At 39.1% G+C, this 22,488-nt stretch overlaps 1 protein-coding gene across 1 annotated transcript in view; it reads right to left on the reverse strand.

Annotated features, from left to right (window-relative positions):
• Positions 1-22,488, reverse strand: part of nfixb (nuclear factor I/Xb) — a 186,091-nt gene that overhangs the window by 102,582 nt on the left and 61,021 nt on the right. The window contains 1 exon segment of the mRNA XM_081375246.1: positions 698-1,229. Coding sequence (XP_081231372.1) covers positions 698-1,229 — 532 coding nt within the window.

Raw genomic sequence — 22,488 nt, forward strand, 5'->3', positions numbered from 1 at the left:
TTGTTTATTATTATAAAAATATTGGTAAAGGCATTCTTCCTGAAAACCTGGAAAAATATCCATGAATATCCAATTCATGAAGTTTAATGAATATAATTTGATTGTTTCCAATTTTAATGCCAATGGACTGATTTTAATATCTAATTTTCACATTTCTTTCAATCCTGAGCAAAATATATAAAAATAAATTATTAAATTAATTAATAAAATGCATAAATTGAGACTGAATAAAATGTAAATTAAAAGTAAATGTGTCTATGAGAATGTGATCATTCTGATTATAGGTGTGTGTTTAAGGACAGCGGTGTAAGTGACCTGTGTGTGTGTGTGTGTGTGTGTGTGTGTAGCCTTCACACCAGCTGGGAGAAGGCCAGCTGCCACTGCCACGATACACAATCTGACATTTAAACACACACACACACTCAGACACATAAGCACAACTATCAGAGACATGGTTGCACTATGTTACACGCTGCAACATACATGACCTGTAAACCAGTTCACACACACACAAAGTCAAGCAAAAAGTCATCATTTTCACAGAAATGATCAGAACACCAAGCTAAAAACACAAAGAAATAAACACAACAAAGACTGTTATTTGCATACATTTGCATTGGAGTGTGTTTTTGGATCGCAGCCCGGAGCGGATCTGGACCGTGTTTCCTGAACCGGGTTACACGGCGGCGGGACTCACCTGGCGAGTGGACGAAGTAGGCCAGATACAGGTCCAGCTCTTTGACGGACACCCCGATGTGGTGCGGCTGCACGCAGAGGCCGTGGTTTGAGCACTGCGGGGACTTGACCAGCCTCTCTCCATCCGTGCTCTCCAGCGGACTCCCCTTGAACAGGATAACCATCACCAGGTCCAGGCGCCAGACCTTGTCCGCTTGCCGCAGGCAGTCGATGCGCCGGATCTTGCCCTTCTGGTCGGGGTTGGACAGCACGCAGCACGGCGGCTTCTTCCCCGTGATGGTGAGCACGAAGTCCTCGCGAAACTCCGGGCGGATGTCTTTGCGGAGCTTGGCGAGCAGACGGGACGCCCACTTCTGCTTGATCTCGGGCTTCTCGCCCAGGAGTTCGTCTTTGACGGCGCGCTCCTCGTCCTTCGTCATGCGTTTCTCGTGCTTCTTGAAGTACTTGCGCTTGCGGGCCTGGAGGTTGAACCAGGTGTAGGAGAACGCACGGACGTGTGGCAGCAAAGCCTCGATGAAGGGATGAAATTCATCCTGGTGGACGACAACAACAAAAAAAGAGAGAGGGATTTCAGAGCTCAAGTAAATGAGAAGATATTTGAGAACTTTGGAAAACAGTGCATTGCATGCAATTATATTTATTTTAGTCTTGCTTTTCCAGTAAAAACATTCAAACATCCTAAAAAAGAAAATAGTTCAAATACTAGAGAATGCATGCTGAATGAAGTTTTCAGTTTTAAGCATAAAGCTCACAAATTTGAGAGTTTTAAGCTGAAATCAAAAGTATAAAAACATTTACATAAAGTAAGCTTAATTCAGGATATTTTCTTATCCTAATCAATTTTGTTCCTCAAGTACATTTATCCCGTTTTTTACATTTTACATTTATCCCGACGTTTAGATATTTATACTTTAAAATAAGGATTTACATTACAAGGATTAACTTTCAATTGAAAATTCTCCTCACAGAAGCATGCATCAAAATCTCCTTAAGCTCAGACACAATTACTCTAAATGAATAAAATACTTAAGTAAATTGCAAAGTAAAACGTTGCAGAGCCAGTGCAGGAATTCCAGGGCTCTGCGATTCACAGAAAGCAGCTTCTTTAGCTCAAGACAGGCCAAGAAAAGCTTGGCGATCCCCACGGCAACGGAAGACTCATTCAGCTCTCCAATAATACCTTCACCACACAACGCTCAGTGACAAAGCCTAAACCGCGCCACGGTGCCCCAGTGCCAGGCCCGCCGTGCCCCAGACCCTCTCCGCCAACTCTCGCCACAACAAGACCGCGGTTAAACTGCGTCCCTTCAAGACCTGCCATCAAAAGCTCTCTGCGGGCTGCTGTGCTGCAGAAATCCAGGCATGTTCACATTTCCACAATCGAGATAGCACCATGAAAAGCACACTGCAGACAGGAGCAGAAAGAGAGAGAAAGGCTGGTAGTTACCATTTTGCACTCTCATCATAAATTTGGCACGCCGTTCAGGATAGAAAAAAAAATTCCACCCGCACCAGTTCTTTGCCACTCACGCCGAAACAACAACTGCTGGCTTGGCAACGATGAAGAATTGGCGACAAAAAAAAAAAAACTTGGGGAAAAAAGGAAAGAAGACTGGAGATGCTCCAATTGCCGGCGGAAAGAAGTTAATTTTCAAGATCAGGAAATTTTGCTTTGCTTTTGCCGCAAACAGGTTCCAGGTAAAATGACAAGATTTAAAAAAAAAAAAAAGAAAAAAAAGAAAGAAGAAAAAAAAAAATAATAATTTTGAAAAAAATTAAGGTGTGTGTGCACCAGAAAAAAAAAATAGAACTAGAAAGGCGGCAGCGCTCAAAATAAATGCTTTTGCTTTCCAAATTATTTTTTTTAAAAAATCTAAACAATGCCGGGAAAAAAAATCCTTGGCAAAGACCAATGAGTGTTTTCTTAGATCTTTGGATCCGGCAGAAAACTCAGAGAGCGCGGCACACACACACACACAACGCAGGCACACACGCGCACATGCATGCACGAAGGGGGGTGGGGGGTGGGGGGAGTTAGCTGGCTAATGCAAAGAACAGAATACAGGCAGGAAAAAAAAGAGAACCGAATCAATGTTGGACGAGCTCGCAGGACCGCTGGCAAACCCAAGTGCTGCTGCTTTTTTTACTCCTTTTCTCTCCAACTCTCTCTCTCTCTCTCTCTCTCTCTCTCTCCCTCGATCGCTCTCTTCCTCTCCGCGTTCTTTCCTTAACCATTGCCTGAGTCTTTGCCAACACGAGTATAGGGCCCACCTATTTGGCAACAAGATGCCTGTAGCTCAGCCAATACGTTAGCTTGAAGAGCTGAAAGGGAGGGGAAAGAGAGGAGGAGGGGGGTTGGTGGCAGAACGAGAGAGAGAGAGAGAGGGAGAGAGCGAGTGAGAGAGCAAGAGCACCCAGTCCAGTCCGATGGTGCACAATTTGCCAGTTTGACAAGTTCCGATCCACCACCGAGGCAAAGTTCAGCATCCCATCAAGCTTGTCATGGCAACTGTGTTGTTAAGTCTGGGTTGCGTTGACCGACGCTGTGGCTCCACCAGACCCTCCCTCCACCTCCCCTCTCCCCGGCTTGCGTAATGCCACCTTGGCACGGGCTGATGGGAGAAAGCGCTCCGAAAACTCCCAGCAGACCCTGCAGCCGGCAGCTGCTTGTGGATTTAGCGGCCGAGACAAAGACGAAAGCGACCGCGCACCCCGCGCTCCCCATGTGCATCTCTAATTTAAAACAAACATATGCTGTGTTTGTCTGCGAAAACACCCAACACAAAGGAGCGCAATGAAGCATATCTGACTTAGTTGCTCAAAAAACTTTGCAAAAGTTGTTCGGGGTGACGTTGAATAAATATTGAGTTTGCTGAAAAAAAAAAAACTATTGTACCAGAAGTTGTGTCAGCTCTGAAATCTCCCATCAGCCATCTTCGTGAAGGTTTTAATGAGTATGACGACAGATTCTATAAGATCCCTCCAAAGGGAAAAACGAGAACTTGTTTTGGTCACATCCGTGAGGTTTTCCAGCATTCAATTCAAAGTTAATATGTATCAGAAATCTGCCAGTGAATGATCTAAAACGCTTTTCGACTGATTGATTTAACTGTGAGTGCAAATACTGTGTGTGTTTTTTTCCCCTGCACATGTAATCGTAAACTTTTATCTGAGTTTCGGGAATACTATCATCATGCAGTCAAAAAGAATTTAAAACAACAGCTGCTTACAGCATAAAGCAGGAGATATTCAGATCTGAAACCTGAACGAGTCATAGACGGAGCTGCTGATCAATTCTTGTTGATGTTCTACAAACAAACAAAACAAAAAAAATCACTGAATGACTGCTTGGATGCTGTTCTTCCCACGAAAAAAAAAAAAAAAAACAAGACAAGGAAATTGATTTGAAATGCTGGATTAGCAAACATATGCAAATATCTCTTAAATGAGAGACCAAGGAAGCCTCATTGGACGGATGTATGGTGATAACGCTCTCCCGTCGCAGTAAAACTCTTCATTAGTGTTTCCTCTTTCAAATCTGAGCCTACGTGTCAAAACCAACACCTGCTTGAGGTCTCTAATAAGATGCTAATTGAAGCACACAACCAGAGGAGAGCAGAATTTGTTTATGAATGCATTTGATTCAATAAAAGCAGCACCTTTATTTCAAACAATCCCTTCTCTGTTTGAAACACAGCCCTTAATGGCTTCCTACCAGTGCGGGTATGAGATAATTAGGTCCTGATCAACATGTGCATTTGAAAGTTCACTTGCCTAAAGCACAATCACTTATTCTGTAGGATAGCAGCGTCCGAGAATAGGCATTTTACAAAATCAAAAACATGCTATTACTTTTTGAATAATACTTTAATTAAATTTTAATTAGTAGACCTATTGATTTGTAAAAAAAAAAAAAAAAAAAGATAATATAATAATTAAATATATATATATATATATATATATATATATATATATATATATATATATATATATATATATATACACACACACATATATATATATATATATATATATATATATATATTATTATTGTTAAAAAATAAGTTATTTAAAATATATTAAACTGTTAGGCCTACAGACTAATAAATAACAACTATTAAGTAGCCTATAACAGTATAACAAACAGCTAGGGGTAGACTGAGTACAGTAGAGACACTTTTTGCTTTTTATGTCACTATGCAAAAACTAGATGCTGAAACAAAGTGATTTTTCACATGATTTGTCCTTTGCTTGTGTACTAAAATATCATAAATCAATAATATCCATAAGTAGTTTATATGTTACACATTTAGCTCATAAACTTAAGGTGCAACCCACTCCAGTAGGCTGTCATTCCTGCCAAAAACATCAAGAAAAAAATCAAGGTCTCATGGACACTCAAACATATCTATTATTGTCTAAAAATTTGCGAAGCGCCAATTAAGTGTTGAAAACAAAAACGTCCAAATATTCTGTTTATAGGCCAACTAGACAGTTAACGATATTATAGGCTATTCGTTGCTTGTCAACCATAAACAGCTGACAAAGTTATTAGGCTAATGAACTATATATCCTACTATTACTTGGCCTTAGATTTAGCCAATTGAACATTTGTGCATTTTATTTTTGCTACTGTAAATATAATCATGGAAGATTCATAAACCGCTTTAGGCTAACTATTTTACTTCTGGGCCTGTCATTGCTTTCAATGAGATTTTCGAACATATAAAAAGATTTTCACCAAAAATGTAACTAGTAAGCCAACTGAAAGGTTAAATATTTGAAGGGTTTAAATGTTTGAAGTTAAATCTTTTTCTTTTTTTTTTTTTTTTATATTCACGGCAATTATTTCCAACCCTGTGTCTGTCCTGTCACCAAATAAATGGCCTGGTTTCTTACCTAAGATCCCACCACAAGGCCTGTTGCTCATCAAAGAGGTCAGGAAAATCCTGAAATACCGTTCACAGTTAGAAAATCAGCGTTTAACGTTTACTTGTTTGTTTCTTAACGTTTGCCAAGTAACATCAGCGGCGCGTGATACGTGCGCATCACGTCCGCCATTTTGAACAAAAATGATGAGGAGCCCAAGATTTCTGCCAGCTCAATTAAAAATAATAGCTGTTATTTTTCCCTTTCGCCTGTTTCTTACAATATTAATGCTTAAAAGAGAGAAGACATCATCTCTCAAGTGTGTGCCAGGCAGCAGTCTGATGGAAATGAACGAGCTGGAAAGAGTGTTTGGAGTCGCGCGCCAGAGAATCATTTGTGTTAGTTTGTCACTGACGGTAAAATCAATTAATAATAACAAAAACACACACAAGCACCTTCCAATCAATGCAGGGGGAAAAAAACTGTTTGGCCAAAGAAAATTACTTGATCATCCAAGCAGGCACAATTTGGAATAATGTAGGCTGGGCTATACAACAAAAATTGCACAAATTATTGGCATATAGGCTTAAAGCAAATACATTTTCCTGGCATAAAATGTTCAAAATTCATAATCAAGTAACACACTTAGTCTAAAACGACATGCTGCGATAGGAGAAACAAAGCAGTGATGGAAAGACTTTTTTTTTTCTTGTAAGGCCTATCAAACTTTTCTTAGCCCAATCAAAAACTTTACCCACTCACATGATTAATCTTGTTATTAACTAAATTTTGTTTAGATATTTGAGCTATAGATAACAATAGAGGACTATAGCCTAGCCTATTTAAACTGAGAACTTGCTGTCAAGTTGGCAAAGTTGCACTCTAGGCTAAAGGAAATGTGATCATTAGTTTTACAGAGCTGACGCAACAATAAAGGGGGGAAAAACATGAAAAACAAAAATAATAAACACTGGAAGCCTAAAATAAAAACACTAATTTTCAAGAATCCACAAAAGTTTCTCAGATATTTTTGACTGGCGATTCAATCAAACACGAGAACGCGCGCGGCCGCCTTTGGTAGTTGAATATTGATGATTTTCCCTTGTGAATCTTTTCGGATGCTTTCTGTTAAAGCACTTTAAATTATTATATTCGGTTACTGAATAGAACGATGTCGAATCCAGGCGCATTTTATCGGGTTATTTAGAGGGGGGAAAGAGAACATAGCCTAATATTGAACAGGCTACAGCACGAAAGACGAATTCAATTACAGTCCAGCGCTTTAAAAATAACTCCTGACAACTGCAGTGATTAGTCTAGCTTAAACAAGATATCATTATATTGATAAGAAACAGATTTAATCGAAATGTTAGATAGCAATATCGCGTAATATCAGATAAAATAATAAGATCATTTTCTGAGATACCCAAAACGAGAGGAGTGAAACTCACCGACCGTGATTTACTGAAACAGAAAACGAAATAAAAACACACCCGTTAAAATTCATTTACCTCGCTTTTCAGTGCCAGCAATGCAGCAGTGATATTTAAGGCAAAGGCTTTTTAAAATATTGGATATTAAAATCATGGTATTGTTTTATCATGAATGAATATAATTTTTAGAGACAGCTAGTGAAAAAAAATTGTGTTATGGTGAAATGTTAGATTTAAAAATGTGACTTCACTTTCTAAGAAATATCAGAACCATCAATGCTTTTAAATACTTGGAAATGACCATGTCTTCTCCTATGAAATATATTTAGCCTACTCTAAAAAAGCTAATAAAAGGCCTTCCTCCTCTTACTATTATTATTATTTTTAAACACCCAAGCTAAATGAGTCAAATTAGTCTGGAGCCTGAAAGATCATACATCACAAATTAAAATGTTTTAGTCAAATGCAAAAGAAAAACATGAATTTAAATATTTGGAGAAGGTGGTATATTTGCTAGATTTAGTTTATAACTAATTAAAGTGATTGCTACATTTACATCCTAAAAGGTTTTGAAACGCATATAAATGAATAACTAATTATTGAAAATATTTAATTCTGAAGATGAATGAATAAGTATGCATGTTCTACAATATATTAGATATTGTTTCTGGGTCATATAGTGTCTTTTTATCTGCAGGTATAATTCTGGTGTGTGGACCACTGGGGAAAGCAGGCAGGTTTAATGAGAGAGATTTTGGGTTTTGTTGGTTTTGCCCGCTGCGCGTCCGTGACCCTCCCTGCGGGTGTGACCCACCGTGACCCTCAAACTGCATAATGAAGACAGACGTGATGGCCGATTCTGCCCCTTACAGGCCAAAGACACTCTGACAATAAAGAGACAAAGAGGCTGTTGGAATCATTTTTAAAAGAGGAAGGAGGCCGGCCTCGAATGAGACAGTGAGAGACAGAGTAAAAATGTGATAAATACCAACATGACAGACGTTGAGGGAGGTGGAGAATCATGTGCTAACACGCGCTATCGGGAGGACATGCCAGCGTGGACAAAACCATGGCGGTAAAGAGACAGCTGACCCACACACACACACACGCACACACACACGGCCGTCTATTGTGTCTGACACTGGACACACTCTCATGTATAACCTCTCACCTCAGAGACATGGGCCGTGTGTGAAGGTGTGTAAGCGTGAGGTTAGAGCAGGTGTGTGTGTTGGCACAGGTAAAGCACAGCATGTGCCTCCTCTCGCTCCAGGTCTGAGTTCTGAAAGACAGTCTGAGATGAGTCAGACGCAGTAAAAACTGAGCGCTTGCAGCGACGAGTGACATCAACGGTGATCAACGCAATCAGAGACACACACCTGCAGTTTATGTGCAATTCCAAACAACAGCAGTTTTTTTTACCAATGACACATGGGAGCAAGAATTGGTTTTGCATGTTGTTAACAGTCTAAAATCAGGGGGAAAAGTGAATTTTATCCTTTAAAGTAATATTTTTGGGATACATTAAAATATATATTGGATAAATAAGATTTTAACTGAAAGATTTTTCATAAATGCCAGAGCAGGTTGTCACATTTAAGTCATTGTACATGGTTTATAGGATATAATTTTATAAACTAAAATCATTAAATATGATTTATTTGAGCTATTTTATTGTTTTATTGCCATTTCATTAATAATTTTGCTTTATGATTGTTTTAATATGAAATTTAGGGCTTTATATAGGCCTTATAATGAATTGTCAGATTCTCATTTTAACAACTTAGTACTCAAAAGTACTCAAAAATTGTGTTTTTACAAATAATGGTGCAATTTTGTTTTAAAAGAAATAATTTTATTCATCAAAGATATTAAATAAATCCAAACTGACAGTTTATAATGTTATTTCTATTTCAAATAAATGCTGTTCTTTTGAACTTTCTATTCATCAAATAATCCTGAAAAAGTTTCCATAAAAATATAAAGCAGCATAACTGTTTTCAACATTGATAATACTAATAATATGAAATGTTTCTTGAGTATCAAATGAGTTCTGGAGGATCATGTGACACTGAAGACTGGAGTAATGATGCTGAAAATTCAGCTTTGATCACAGGAATAAATGACATTTTACAATATATTCACATAGAGAACCGTTATTTTAAAATGTAATAATATTACAGTTTTTACTGTATTTTTCATTAAATATATTCAGCCTTTGCAACCCCCACACTTTTGAACAGTAGTATGTGTCTACAGATTTTTTAAATTTAAAAAATAAACCTATACTCTGAGAAATATGTGTGAACAAAGTGTGACAACTAGCCCCAGTGACCCTGTGTGCCCCATATACCCCCACACGACCATCATTTAGGATCTTCTCAGTGCAAGAATCACTTTAACAAAATGTCTTCACCATCAGTTAAACTGTTTCTCAGATCCGTTTACACATACAAAGAGAACTAAAACACACACTTCTTTCTCTTTTCTTTATATGCAACCCCATTTGCTAATAGCATGAATGCAGATTTCCTTTTTGAATTAACAAGTACTAGCGTACCACCATAAACTGTTTGGGTGTGAGGACGCACCCCGTCCCGTACAGATCGTGGCTAGCTAGTGATGCATGACGATAGCTGAAGCTGTTCGGTGGTGTTTGCAATTACCCCAGTTTACAAACCAGCACATTACTACGTGTGAAAAATCTGCAAGCAATTTGTGGCAGTGGAGAGAGAGCACATGTATCCCAGAGGGCCCTGAGAGACTGGAGCGCAAGAGCTGCACGGCACTCTGGGAAGAACTGCACTTTAGGGTTAAGGCCTGCGAAATATCAAGCCCAAATTCATCAGCTCATTTGTCAACACATTCCCTGGGACTAATAGGAGGAAATGGTTAAGGTGTGCTGCGCTACACGGTGGATTAACACCGGTGCCGTTGAAACTCGACTAGATACAAGTACATTTTAGAGAAAGGAGAAAAGGAGATGACAGATTAAATCTACAGAATGAGTTCCTTCGAACATACTGTGGTGAAACTGTGATGTCATACATGCACATGTTTTTTCTTTTCCGCTTGGCTAACAGGAGACACGTAATTGCACTAAACAATGATGGCTCGCTGATGAAAATCATTACTGCATGATTCCTTGAGTAGGTGTTGTTGCAAAGGATGTAGTTTAGCAAAAACAAAACAAAAAAAGCCAGAGGCAAGAGATTCCAAAAGGAACGAGGGATGAAGGATTGCACACGCAGGCTGGCAGTGATGTTCCTGTATAGCTCAAATGGCAGACTAGCGCTTGTAACGCCAAGGTCAAAGGTTCAATTCCCAGGGAATTCATGTGCAGATAAAAAATATATAGTTTGAACGGTGGACGGATGGATGGATGGAACGACTGGACGGATGGATGGATGGACGGAACGGACGGAACAGATGGATAGAACGACTGGATGGATAGATGGATGGATGGAACGACTGGATGGATGATGGATGGACGGATGGAATGGATGGATGTAACGACTGGATGGATAGATGGATGGATGGAACGACTGGATGGATGGATGGATGGATGGATGGATGGATGGATGGATGGATGGATGGATGGATGGAACGACTGGATGGATAGATGGATGGATGGAACGACTGGATAGACAGATGGATGGATGGAACGAATGAATGGATGGATGGATGGATAGATGGACGGACAGACAGATAGATAGATAGATAGATAGATAGATAGATAGATAGATAGATAGATAGATAGATAGATAGATAGATAGATAGATAGATAGATAGATAGATAGATAGATAGATAGATAGATAGATAGATAGATAGATAGATAGATAGATAGATAGATAGATAGAAACACTTAAAGGAGAACTCCGGTCGATTTTAACATTGAGCTAATTTTTTTGTAAATTTGGAGTGCTGTCAATACAGAGAACAACGACAAAAATCGGTGTTGCCTACACTTTTACAGTCTATGTGCCTACACCATGTTATCCTCTTTTTAAAATTTGCACCCTGTTGACTTCAATGGGGCAAGTTTTAAACCTGCTTTTAGCCTCTAAACATCCTTGATGTGTCATTACAAGTGCACAGCCAATGTGAGTGATTCCTTCAGAGTGAACACGGTGAATCTGACTGCAGTAGATGTGAAAGATATTAATAAAAATGATGTTATTTCAGCCAGCGCACATACCTGTGTTTACTTCCTGTTTTCGGTCGAAGTCCATAGTAATCGATTGTCGAGCTCACGCGCATAGGTTTAGTTACCTATGATCACGCGCGTGAACTCGACAATCGATTACTCGTTTAACATGTTAAAATTGACCGGAGTTCTCCTTTAAAGTCACCATGGAATCAAATTAAAAATGACAAATCTTATTTTTCTGGACTATTGCAGTATAAATGATTTATCCGTGCACATGATTCATTTTTGTTATATTTGCCCTCCCTCCTGCAGCTCTTCTCTTCTCTGATGATGTGTTTATTGGTGTGAGGGCGGGGCAACCTGTCACTCACATGAGATCCACCAATAGCAAACCACAACCACCCAATCAATTGCACATGGACAAAATCAAGTCCCACCATACTTTTTTTTTTTCTAATTTGTGAAGCCATTTCACTCGGATAAAATCAGAAGAAAGGACTATTGCATCTGTTACATGCTGACTTTAAAATATGAAAGATTCCAATGTATCAATATTACCATTAACTTAAAAAAAAATGCTAATTATTTACATAAATTAAAGTGAAAATACTATACTAAACTACTGCTACAATGAATGAAAGATAATTTAAAAAAAAAAAAAATTTAATCTCTGGTGGCCAAGATCTTTTGATCGTCCAATTGCATTGTAAGGGCATTATCAGAAATCTTGAGCCTACTTAACTTGTGTCCGATTTCGACATACCACAGTTATCTATACGGCCCGATGCACACCACCGCCACTGCACTGATTTCATGTGCGTTGAGAATCAAACTGAGGCTTAGCACTGCTTACAGAGCATGACGGAGAACACAGGAAACCTTCAGAAACATCATTAGTCCTGCATATCTTTGCTTTTGATAACCAGGCCCAGACGTCTCCTTCTGCAGTGGATTTAAAGGGACAGTGCACTTAAAAATGAAAATTCTGGCTGCGTCCCAAATCACATGCTCTCGAGTAGGCACATGTTTTGAACAAGTACGTACTTTGCGACTCCTAAAAAGTATGTTATATAGTATGAGTGTGTGTAGTATGACGACCTACGGCGTCAGTTGTCGATTCACTGCCATTCATAAATCCATAATATGCACACTTCAGAATCTCGCTGGAAGTATTAGGTCATTAGGATACTCTTTTATGAGTACTGTGAATTTGTACATACTACTCTTGTCACACATTGTTTTTCACCTACTATATGGCAGAGAAATATCCAATTTTGGATTTCTTTCTTCTCTGGAACATAAAAGATATTTTGAGCAATGTCTCAGTATTTATTTTTTTGTCCATACATTGAAAAGTCAATGGGCGTCGATGTTGTTAGTTCTCATGAAAATATATTTAAGACAAAAGACATTAAATAAACTCTCAACAGTTTAAAGTGCAATCAAATTAGTCAATATTTCAAAGTCAAGTCAAAAGATCATAGTCAAAGAGATCTTTCAAATGTTTGGGGTCAGTAAGATAACGGTAACGTCCGTACGCGAGTCTAGTTCCGGCGGAAGAGTGACCTCTGACTCGACGCATGACGTATTGATGAACACGGAGGCGCAGAGGATAGAGCAAATTTTTAAAGAGAATTTTAAAAGAGAAATGTGGGAGGAACTTCAGTTTGTTATTTGAACCGCGAGAGGCTTTACTCTCACCTAGCTTACGCTACTCCTACATCCTACGTCATGTGTCGGGTCAGAGGTCACTCGTCCGCTGAAACTAGACTCACGTACGGCTGTTACCGTAAACCAGTTATTATAGTTTATAAAGTATTTTTTTATATTTTTCATCCAAAAACGCATCACTTCACTTCAGAAGGCCTTTATTAACCCACTAGAGCCAGATGGATTACTTTTATAATGGATGGATGCCCTTTTTGGGTCTTTATTTGGGGGGATTTTGAATCTCACCCCTCCATTCACTCCCATTATAAAGCTTGGAAGAGCCAGGATATTTTTTAATACAACTCCGATTGTGTTTGGCTGAAACAAAGAAGTCATATACACCTAGGATGGCTTGAGGGTGAGTAAATTATGGGATTTTTTGGGTGAACAAACCCTTTAAATAGCAAAAAAAAGTATTAAAAAAAGAAAACAGCGAGCAGCACATGAAATGCCTACAGCGTAACTGTGCTGACCGTCACCTTGAAGGCCGGATCTGTGAGTCAAGCCGAAGGCACGGGTCTCTGCCTTGATTAAAACCCTCTGATTGGTTGGCAGAGAGATGTTGCATGCAAATGGATTAGTCGCCATGCCAAAGCTGTGCCCATGAAGAACCTAGAATGAAGGAGATTACCCAGAGACCCATTTTTAATAGCTTTAGCATCACGTATTAGGCTGAATACGTCAATAAATTGATTGTGGTGGTCGTAGCGAAATGAATTTAAATGAGAGAAGGGGCAAAAACTTAAAGCACACCCTGACACAGTTTAGAAGCACGATGTGGGACTCTGAAACAGGAACAGATGCCCCTGCAAACACACACACACGCAAATTCACACAGGCACTACAGTTGCCGAGTGTTGAACGCTTCGCAATCAAAGAAATAAAGGGGCAATCTAGCACACAAACAAGAGATTCCCCATCGCCTCTGCCAACAAACCGGGCCCTCCTCTCGCAGAACAAGGGATGCACTATTGACTAAATCCCCCTCCCCTCCTCGCTCTTTCTCTCTCTACTATTTTTCTCTCTTCAGTCGCCCCTCTGCCAGTCTGCGAGGCGTGTTGCCAACCCTTTCCACTGCCGGGCACTTTGCCCTGCCCTTTATGCAAATGCTTTACTGCCATCCCCAAATCACAACCCCTACTGTCTCCTTTCTGCTGGGTCTGTGGCACTCTGTCTGTCATTTTAAGCAGCCTTGTGTTGTCTCTGTTTAACACCTTCTTTATCTGCGCACGATGCCGCACCTTCCTGTCCCTTTAAAAATTCACTAATTACGAAGAGAACAAACCAAGTTGAAATCTGTTTTTGTGTTTTAAATATCAAGCACTCTTTCTGTGCCACAAACGCCTCCAAATGAAATTGAAAAAGTAATAACTTTCAAACAGTCTCCTGAACACTGCCCTCTCTGCTATTGGTCAGATAAACAGATAGTCCCGCCCCCAAACACGCACCATTGGTTCAATCAATGTAGCTGTGTTAGGCTGGTTAAGATGCAAAAAATTGAGGGCGAATTAAGTTACAGCAGAGTTAATTTAGTATTATTGAGAACTGTCAAATCGATTAATCACAATTAATCACTCTAACATAAAAGTATGTGTGGTATGTGTGTGTGTGTACACATATACACACATACTGTATATCATATATTTACAAAGTAAATATAAAGACGTGATTAATCACAATTAATCGATTTGACTACTATTATTTGTACACTACTATAGTATTTACAAATATTTTAAATTCTTTTTTATTTTTCAAGTTTTAGTCATTTTGTTCTTTTGTCATTTTTTTCATTTTTTTATTTGCATTTAGCTTTAATTTATATCTATTTTAGTAATTTTAGTACTTCAACTTAATTTTTTCATCTAATATTTATATTTTATTTCATATTCATTTCATTTCAATTTGTTTTAAAGGGGTCATATAATGGTACATGCACTTTTACAAGTTGATTGCACTGAAATGTCTGTTGGCAGTGCCTGTACACAACCATCCTATCATGATAAAAATCCATCCAGTGGTTTTGTTTTAATCTCCTTATATGTTTGACCATCTCTGAAATCAAGCCGTTCGATATTGTGACGTCATAAGATCGTACGCCCCTCGCGCGATTGTGATTGACAGCCGTGTTTCAACACAAGACCCGCCCTGAGCGAGCTGTGACAGCTGTCGTCATAGTAGTCCGCCATTGTTGATATGCTGGAGTAGAATGGCGTCTAAGCGATTGTGGTGTTCTGTTCTTATGTAATAAGGAACACAGCAGTCATTTGGATGTTCCTAAATCCGAGCCGTTGAAGAAGCAGTGGCTGAGTTTTGTTTTTGAAGCGATATGCCCAAAGGATTGACGCGGGGATTCCCTCACGGGGATTCCCCACAATCGTCTGTGCTTTCATGTTTGCGCGAATCATTTCACACCAGACAGCTTTACAAACGAGAAAAAAACGGATCGGTACCAACGTGTTCCTGCTGAACCTCCAGAAGATGTGAGTGTAATGTTTTATTAACCTTTATATTAGTATTTATATTAATCTTTGCGAAATTTGCAAACCTTGCTGCAGGCTTCATGATGAATGCGTCTAAGGTTTACACTCAGGGTACATTACGGCATGTTTTCTATGTACGACGTTCTCAATATAATTCATAATCCCACGTTTATAACGAATAACACGTGGTTATTGTGTTAGATACGGTCAGAGAATGTCTAATACGGTGTACGCACAGAACAGAGGGGCGGGGTGAGCAAAGCTCATTATCATTTAAAGACACATGCACTGAAACGGCGTGCTGAAAACAGAGCTGTTTTTGACCAGGTAAAATGAGTGTTTTCTTACAATACTAATGAGAATTTTTAATTAAAGTATATTACAAACTTTTAATTTAGACCCTAAAGAATCATATTAGCTTGTACAAAAATGGCATTATATGACCCCTTTAATAGTTCTAGTTTTAGCCAACAATAACAACACTGACTTTCGCACATTAATCTGGGATGTAGTAAACAAAAAATTTAAAACAAAGTGAGTTTGAAACTCATCTTACTTGCATAATGTGATGTATTTCTAAGCGAAATAGGATATTCAATAAGAAACAAATGTAGGAAAGGACTTGATTATGTCCATCAGGATTGAGTGGAACATATTAGTGTTTAAAAGGAGCCATGTCATAGACAACAGGATTTGTTTTTATTGATTTTTTTTTTAACAAAATGTTCTGTGCAAAATGCTCCCCTTGTTAAAAATGGTACAATGGGTGTGACAAAATTATGACTGTTTTGCTGAAACAAACCTTGATTAACTTGGGTAAAAAAGGTTATTGATATGTGTTAGAAGGAAAGAAGTACGGACAAAAGGAGAAAGTCCTAAATAAAAGGCCAGTAGACTCTTCCTCTGCAGTCACCCTTATGCAGGCACAAGAGAGACCTGTGCCAACACACACACACAGTGCAGGAAACCACTTACACACACACACACCTGAGCTATTAAATATCTGTCTATCTATCTATCTATCTATCTATCTATCTGAAACAAAAACTTTAATTTCATTTTACAAGAGTACAATATAACACGCATTGTAACTTATATGTTAGTACTTTCTAAAGTAATAAAAATGAATAGTTTTCCCACCCTCTATAATGGTGACACCAGAAGAGAGAAGTGTTAATGCTGAGGTCAGACTGGAGTGAGAGATTTCAGTAGAGCGGTTCAACTTAAACACTCTCTTCCTATCGGTAAATATGACTGCCCACATCCCTTTCCCTGTTTCCTGCCGAAACTTCCTCCTGTTGAATTAATAAAGATAGAGCAACTTCACCTCTCCAGGAAACCAGCGGGCCGACGACAGACAGCGGTGGGAGGTAAACAAAACAAAGGAACCAGCAAACGTGAGAACTCACAGTGCTTATCTGAAGCATTAAATCAGAAGTTGGAAGGTCGGATAAAACAAAATAAGCACAGATGGATTAAATCTGACCACATTTCAAAGGTTGTGACCTTTATTCAATGACATAGGTTTTAGCCTAAAGATTTTGACCACACCTTGGAATTCAAGCAACAGCATTCATTTATTTTCATCTAAATAGTTTTTCTTCTCACAATGAGATATTGATATTAAATGAGATCTTGATATTTATACATTTCTCAGAATTTTTGGTTAAACAATTAGGTGAGTCTCTAAAGAATAGTACAATGCAATTCCATCCCCATATATTCAAGAAAGAATAGGGTTTTTTTAGTAGTAGTAGCTTTTTTTTATCTATATTTTTATGTATATTTTTTACATAAATTACTCAGCATTTTATCTTGCAGCTGTTAATTCCCAAGTTCCCAAGAACATATATCTTTCTTTTGGACTATGTTTAACAAAAATTTAGAGTACAATCTCACAATCACAACTCTGTTTAAATATAATAATACTGCTGTCAAATCGATTAATCGTGATTAATTGCATCTAACATAAAAGTTATATATACTGATTGTGTGTGTGTGTGTGTGTGTGTGTGTGTGTGTGTGTGTGTGTGTGTGTGCGCATGTAGGCTATATATACGCACACACATACAGTTGTAGTCATAATTAATGGCACCACTGGTAAATATGATCAAAAATGGCTGTAAAAAATAAATCTGCATTGTTTATCCTTTTGATCTTTCATTAAAAAAAATGCCAAAAATCTAACCTTTCATTAAGCTAAAAGAATTGAAAGTGGGGGGGAAATCACATTATGAAATAAATGTTTTTCTCCAAAGCACGTTGGTCACAAATATTGGCAGCCTTTTATTAAATACTTTTTGCAACCTCCTTTTGCCAAGATAACAGCTCTGAGTCTCCTCCTATAGAGCTGGTAAGTCCCGCCCCTTCCGCTAACCCCCCTGGACCTCTAGGTTGAAAAATCGTCAATGCAAGTGAATGGGAGAAAATAATTATTTTCTGGTCCCGTTTGAATTGTGCCATGAATGTGAACATATGTTGTCTGTGAATTTTTAATATAATTTTTCGTGTAAAGAATGCTACAATTTAGCGGGTAGAAGTTTGATACGGTTAGACTTTGTGTGAGAGCACTTTGTGGACTACAACTCTTGCTTTCGACGCATTTGAAACGTCACCACCACTAGCACACGGACACTAGCTCACGGATCCCGCTAAACATGGCTGTGTCTTTGGTGCACTTCACCGCCTTCTTTCAGGGAGAGGACAAAATCGTTGAGGTTGGCGAAAACCACGGGTAAGTCAACTTTATGGGGTGACGTCACATAGGCGACATGTAGTCTTTCTCGTTATGTCTTTTCCACAACTGCTAGCTGAAGAATCATACCATATACTGTCAAACTCGTAACATGAAAAATTATATTACAAAATTCACAGACAACATACGTTCACATTCAGGGCACAATTCAAACGGGACCAGAAAATAATTATTTTCTCCCATTCACTTGCATTGACGTTTTTTCAACCTAGAGGTCCACTTGGGGTTTTACGGATGGGCGGGACTTACCAGCTCTATAATGCCTGATGAGTTTGGAGAATAACTGACAAGCGATCAGAGACCATTCCTCCAAACAGAATCTCTCCAGATCCTTCATATTCACAAGTTCATGTTGGCGCTTCTTCTCTTCAGTTCAGCCCACTCATTTTCTATAGGGTTCAGTTTAGGGGACTGGGACGGGGTCATGGCAGAAGCTTCATTTTGTGCTCTGTAACACATTTTTGTGTTGATTTTGATGTTTGTTTAGGATCGTTGTCCTGAAGGAAGATCCAACCATGGCCCATTATAAGATTTCTAGCAGAGGCCGTAAGGTTTTGATTTTTTATCTGTTGGTATTTGCTAGAATCCATAATACCATGTATCTGAACAAGATGTCTAGGACCTCCAGCAAAAAAATAGGTCCACAACATATAAAATCCAGCCGTATATTTAACCGTAGGCATGGGGTACTTGCTATCCCTGTTTGCACCAACCACATCTGGTGGCTTTGCTGGCAAAAAGCTTTTTTTTAAGTTTCATCTGACCATAGAATGCGGTCCCTTTTGAAGATCCAGTCGTGTCTAACAACTGAATATGCAGGAGTTTGTTTTTTGTGGAGCGAGGAGCATTTTTCTTGAAACCCTCCCAAGCAACATGTGGGGATGAAGGGGTTGTTTGGTTTTTTGTTTTATAGTCTTTCTGACCCCCAAGACTCAAGTAATCTCTGCAATTCTCCATCTGTGATCCTTGGAGAGTCTTTGGCCACTCAAACTTTCCTCCTCACCGTCCATTAAGGCAATATAGACACACGTCCTCTTCCTGGCAGATTCGTAACATCTTTAGTTGATTGGAACTTCTTAATTATTGCCCTGATGGTCAAAATGGGTATTTTCAGTTCTTTAGCTATTTTCTTACAACCACTTTCTATTTTGTGAAGCTCAACAATCTTTTGCTGCACATCAGAACTATATTCTTTGGTTTTACTCATTGTGATGGATGATTAAGGGAATTTGGCCTTTGTGTTTCCTCATATTTAAACTCCTGTGAAACAAGAAGTCACAGTTAAGGCGGGCGTACACGGTGCGATTTTTGCTGTTTTTACGAGCTCGCAGATGATTTTTTTCACTCGGGAGAAATCGAGTGGAATCGGTGATGCTCGCATGGTCGCGGCTCGCAGCGTGTGAGAGGAATTACGAGCCGAGCCGAGTACGTTATGAGCACCTCCCCGACCTCCCGATCATTTTTAAACATGCTTAAAAAATTCGGGGAGTCGGCCCGATTTTCACCAGCTGTCCCCTATTGCTAAACATACACAACCACGTGGGGCTATACCTAAAGGCGAGCATACACTGTGCGATGTCTGTGCGATTTCAGCAAGGAACCTACTCACACTGAACGAGTAGATCGCATGCGATGTAAAGCCAAAGCTCAGGATTTATGTGCTCACACTGTACGGTCCGAACGTCGAGCTGCGACTTGACTGCTCACACTATACGTGTGAAATATGCGCGAATCAGCACGATAAATCCTCGTGCTGGGTTGCGCCTATGGACGATATCATGTAGCCTATCCAGAGATATTGTCAAAACAAGCATCAGCTATCAATATCAAGAAGATTTAGCATTTCCAATTTATATATTAAATTATTAGTAGGCTTGTATTATTATTATTATTATTAGGGAAGGCTACTTTTATTATTAAACTGATAGGCTATTATAATTACATAGCCACGCAACAATTTCATAGCGCATCACCGCATAACTAACGCGCTGTGAGGATAATAAAATATTAGCCTACATAGAAGCTTTACTTCTCCTCATTAAAAATTGTCTAAAACATTTAGGTCGATTACAATGAATTATACATATAATTAATTATTAACAGTCTATAATATGTCCGAACACTGCAATAATTCATCAATGAAAATTAAAAACAGCTTTATTTCCAAACATTTTTTTAATAATAAAAGAGGCAAAGTGTAGGCTACATCGCAGGTGGCTTGGAAGAAGTGGGTAATGGTTAATCCATTTTGCAACACGAACTGGAGGTAAGCAACAGTAATAGCTTTGAACTACAGAACTTAAAGATCTCCCTTTTTTCGTTAGGGTTAGGGTTAGGTTTTTTGGTTTTTTTTTTGCTGCAGATGAAATTGTTTTCGCGCAGGCGCAGTGAGGGAAAAAACACTGAGTTTAGGGCAATCGGTTCGTAGCTCTGCTTCAACTGTGCGATATAGTCACGAGGAGCGACCAAAATTTCTAACATGCCTGAAATTCATCCGACCATCCGATTGCCGGTCGTGAGAGGTTAATCGCCTCTCTTTTCCCCCTGTACACTGCACGAACACTGCACGACAAACGACGCACGACAAAGCTGAAAATCGGCCCGACCCGAAAAAGAGTCGCACGAGTCAGAATTCGGCTCAAAATCGGACGAAAATCGCACAGTGTATGCCCGCCTTTAGTGGCAGCAACCACACAGCGTGTGCATACACTGTCACTCACACACACACACACACCTCTCTCTCTCTCTCTAGTTTTTATGTTGAAAGGAATGGCTACTGTTCTCTGCTTTACAACAAATCATTTGCACACACATTTCTGTAATTTTTTCTATCTGAAGCTTTGCCTACATGCAACATTGACGGTATCTGTGTTTAGCGCGAAAGCTCACGTGATTGCTGCCGGCTCGGGATAAAATTCGTGCAGGACAGTCGTGCCGTGTACCAGCTGCTTTGACGCGATTATCAGTTAAACTGACTTGCAACGTGTGCAATATCTCACGACCTCCCGAGTGTCCGATCCTATTCCGAACTCGCACCGTGTACGCCCGCCTTTAGACAATTTCATGTTCCTAGTCACCCTGGTGTGCTAAATAAAGGTAAATATTAATGAGAATATACTTCAGAGATATTTTACACGTAAAAAATTCTAGGGTTGCCAATAATTGTGGCCAACGTGTTTTGGAGAAAAAACATTTATTTCATGATGTGATTTATTTTTTACAGCCATTTTTGGGCATATTTACCATTGGTGCCATTAATTCTGACCACAACTGTATATATACAAACTTTTATGTTAGATGCAATTAATCACAATTCATTGATTTGACAGTACAAAATAATAATAATATTACAAGTATAAATATAGTTATTAAATAATATTTCTAACTATAATACTAAATAATAAGTATAAATATGAATTAATCTGAAACATATTCTTATCTTAATTATAAAATTATTATACTTATTAAATATTATTTAAAAAAAAATGCCTAATTTAATCTCAAGTTTGGTGGGCAATACCGACAGAGCGAAATGAATAAAGCCATGGATCAAGACTCAGTAACAGAGTCTCTCTCTCTCGCACTCCAGAGGGGCGTAATTGGGTTACAGAGCACAACCGCACCATTGTTTTTACAGTGGATGGATTGTACCAGCGACATGGCATTCTCACAACAAATGTATTTTAAGGCCGAAGGCATCTCGTTTGTTTGGCCGTTATTGCTGTCGTGCCGCTTACTTCACTAAGATCTTAGAGAGGAGGAAGATGTTGGTCTTCAAACATTGTAAAGTGCCCTTAACTGATGTATATTATGCTTATGATGCATACTTTACAGATCAAGACCAAATGCGATACTCCTGGACCAAGCAACAACATTGTACACAAACTTCTCATGTTATGACCAAAGAATCTCAGTGGGAAAACAACACTCAACGGCTGAACTATGAGGATGTTTGACCTGAGCAGGTCTTGTTCTTTTGCACATACAAAATGCTGACGCACAGCAGTGGAGATTCTTCACATGGGACTTTCGATTAAAATGAGGTTGGATTTTCATGCGTGCTTGATCTCTCACTTGTGGTTTCCAACGGCCTGTTTTCTGGGCCCTGTGCGTTCCTCTGCTTTCACATATGGCTCCTATTCCACATGTTTATCAGAGCTACGTCAGGCTGTCTGCAGCTGGGTGGAGAGCGCCGCCGAAAGATAGAGCAAGAGAAAGAGGCCAGTGAATACTGAGAAAGCAGCACATGCCAACTAGAGTTCGACATTTTCTAAAGAATATGTGAGGGATGCTTGTCCAAGCGTTGATCACATGATGTTAGAGTCCTGTGGGTCTTTTGCAGTTGCTAGGGCATTCTGTGTGGTTGCTAGGGCGTTTCTATGTTACTAGGTGGT

The sequence above is a fragment of the Scardinius erythrophthalmus genome (assembly GCF_964197995.2).
Source record: "Scardinius erythrophthalmus genome assembly, chromosome: 1".
Classification (NCBI taxonomy): domain Eukaryota; kingdom Metazoa; phylum Chordata; class Actinopteri; order Cypriniformes; family Leuciscidae; genus Scardinius; species Scardinius erythrophthalmus.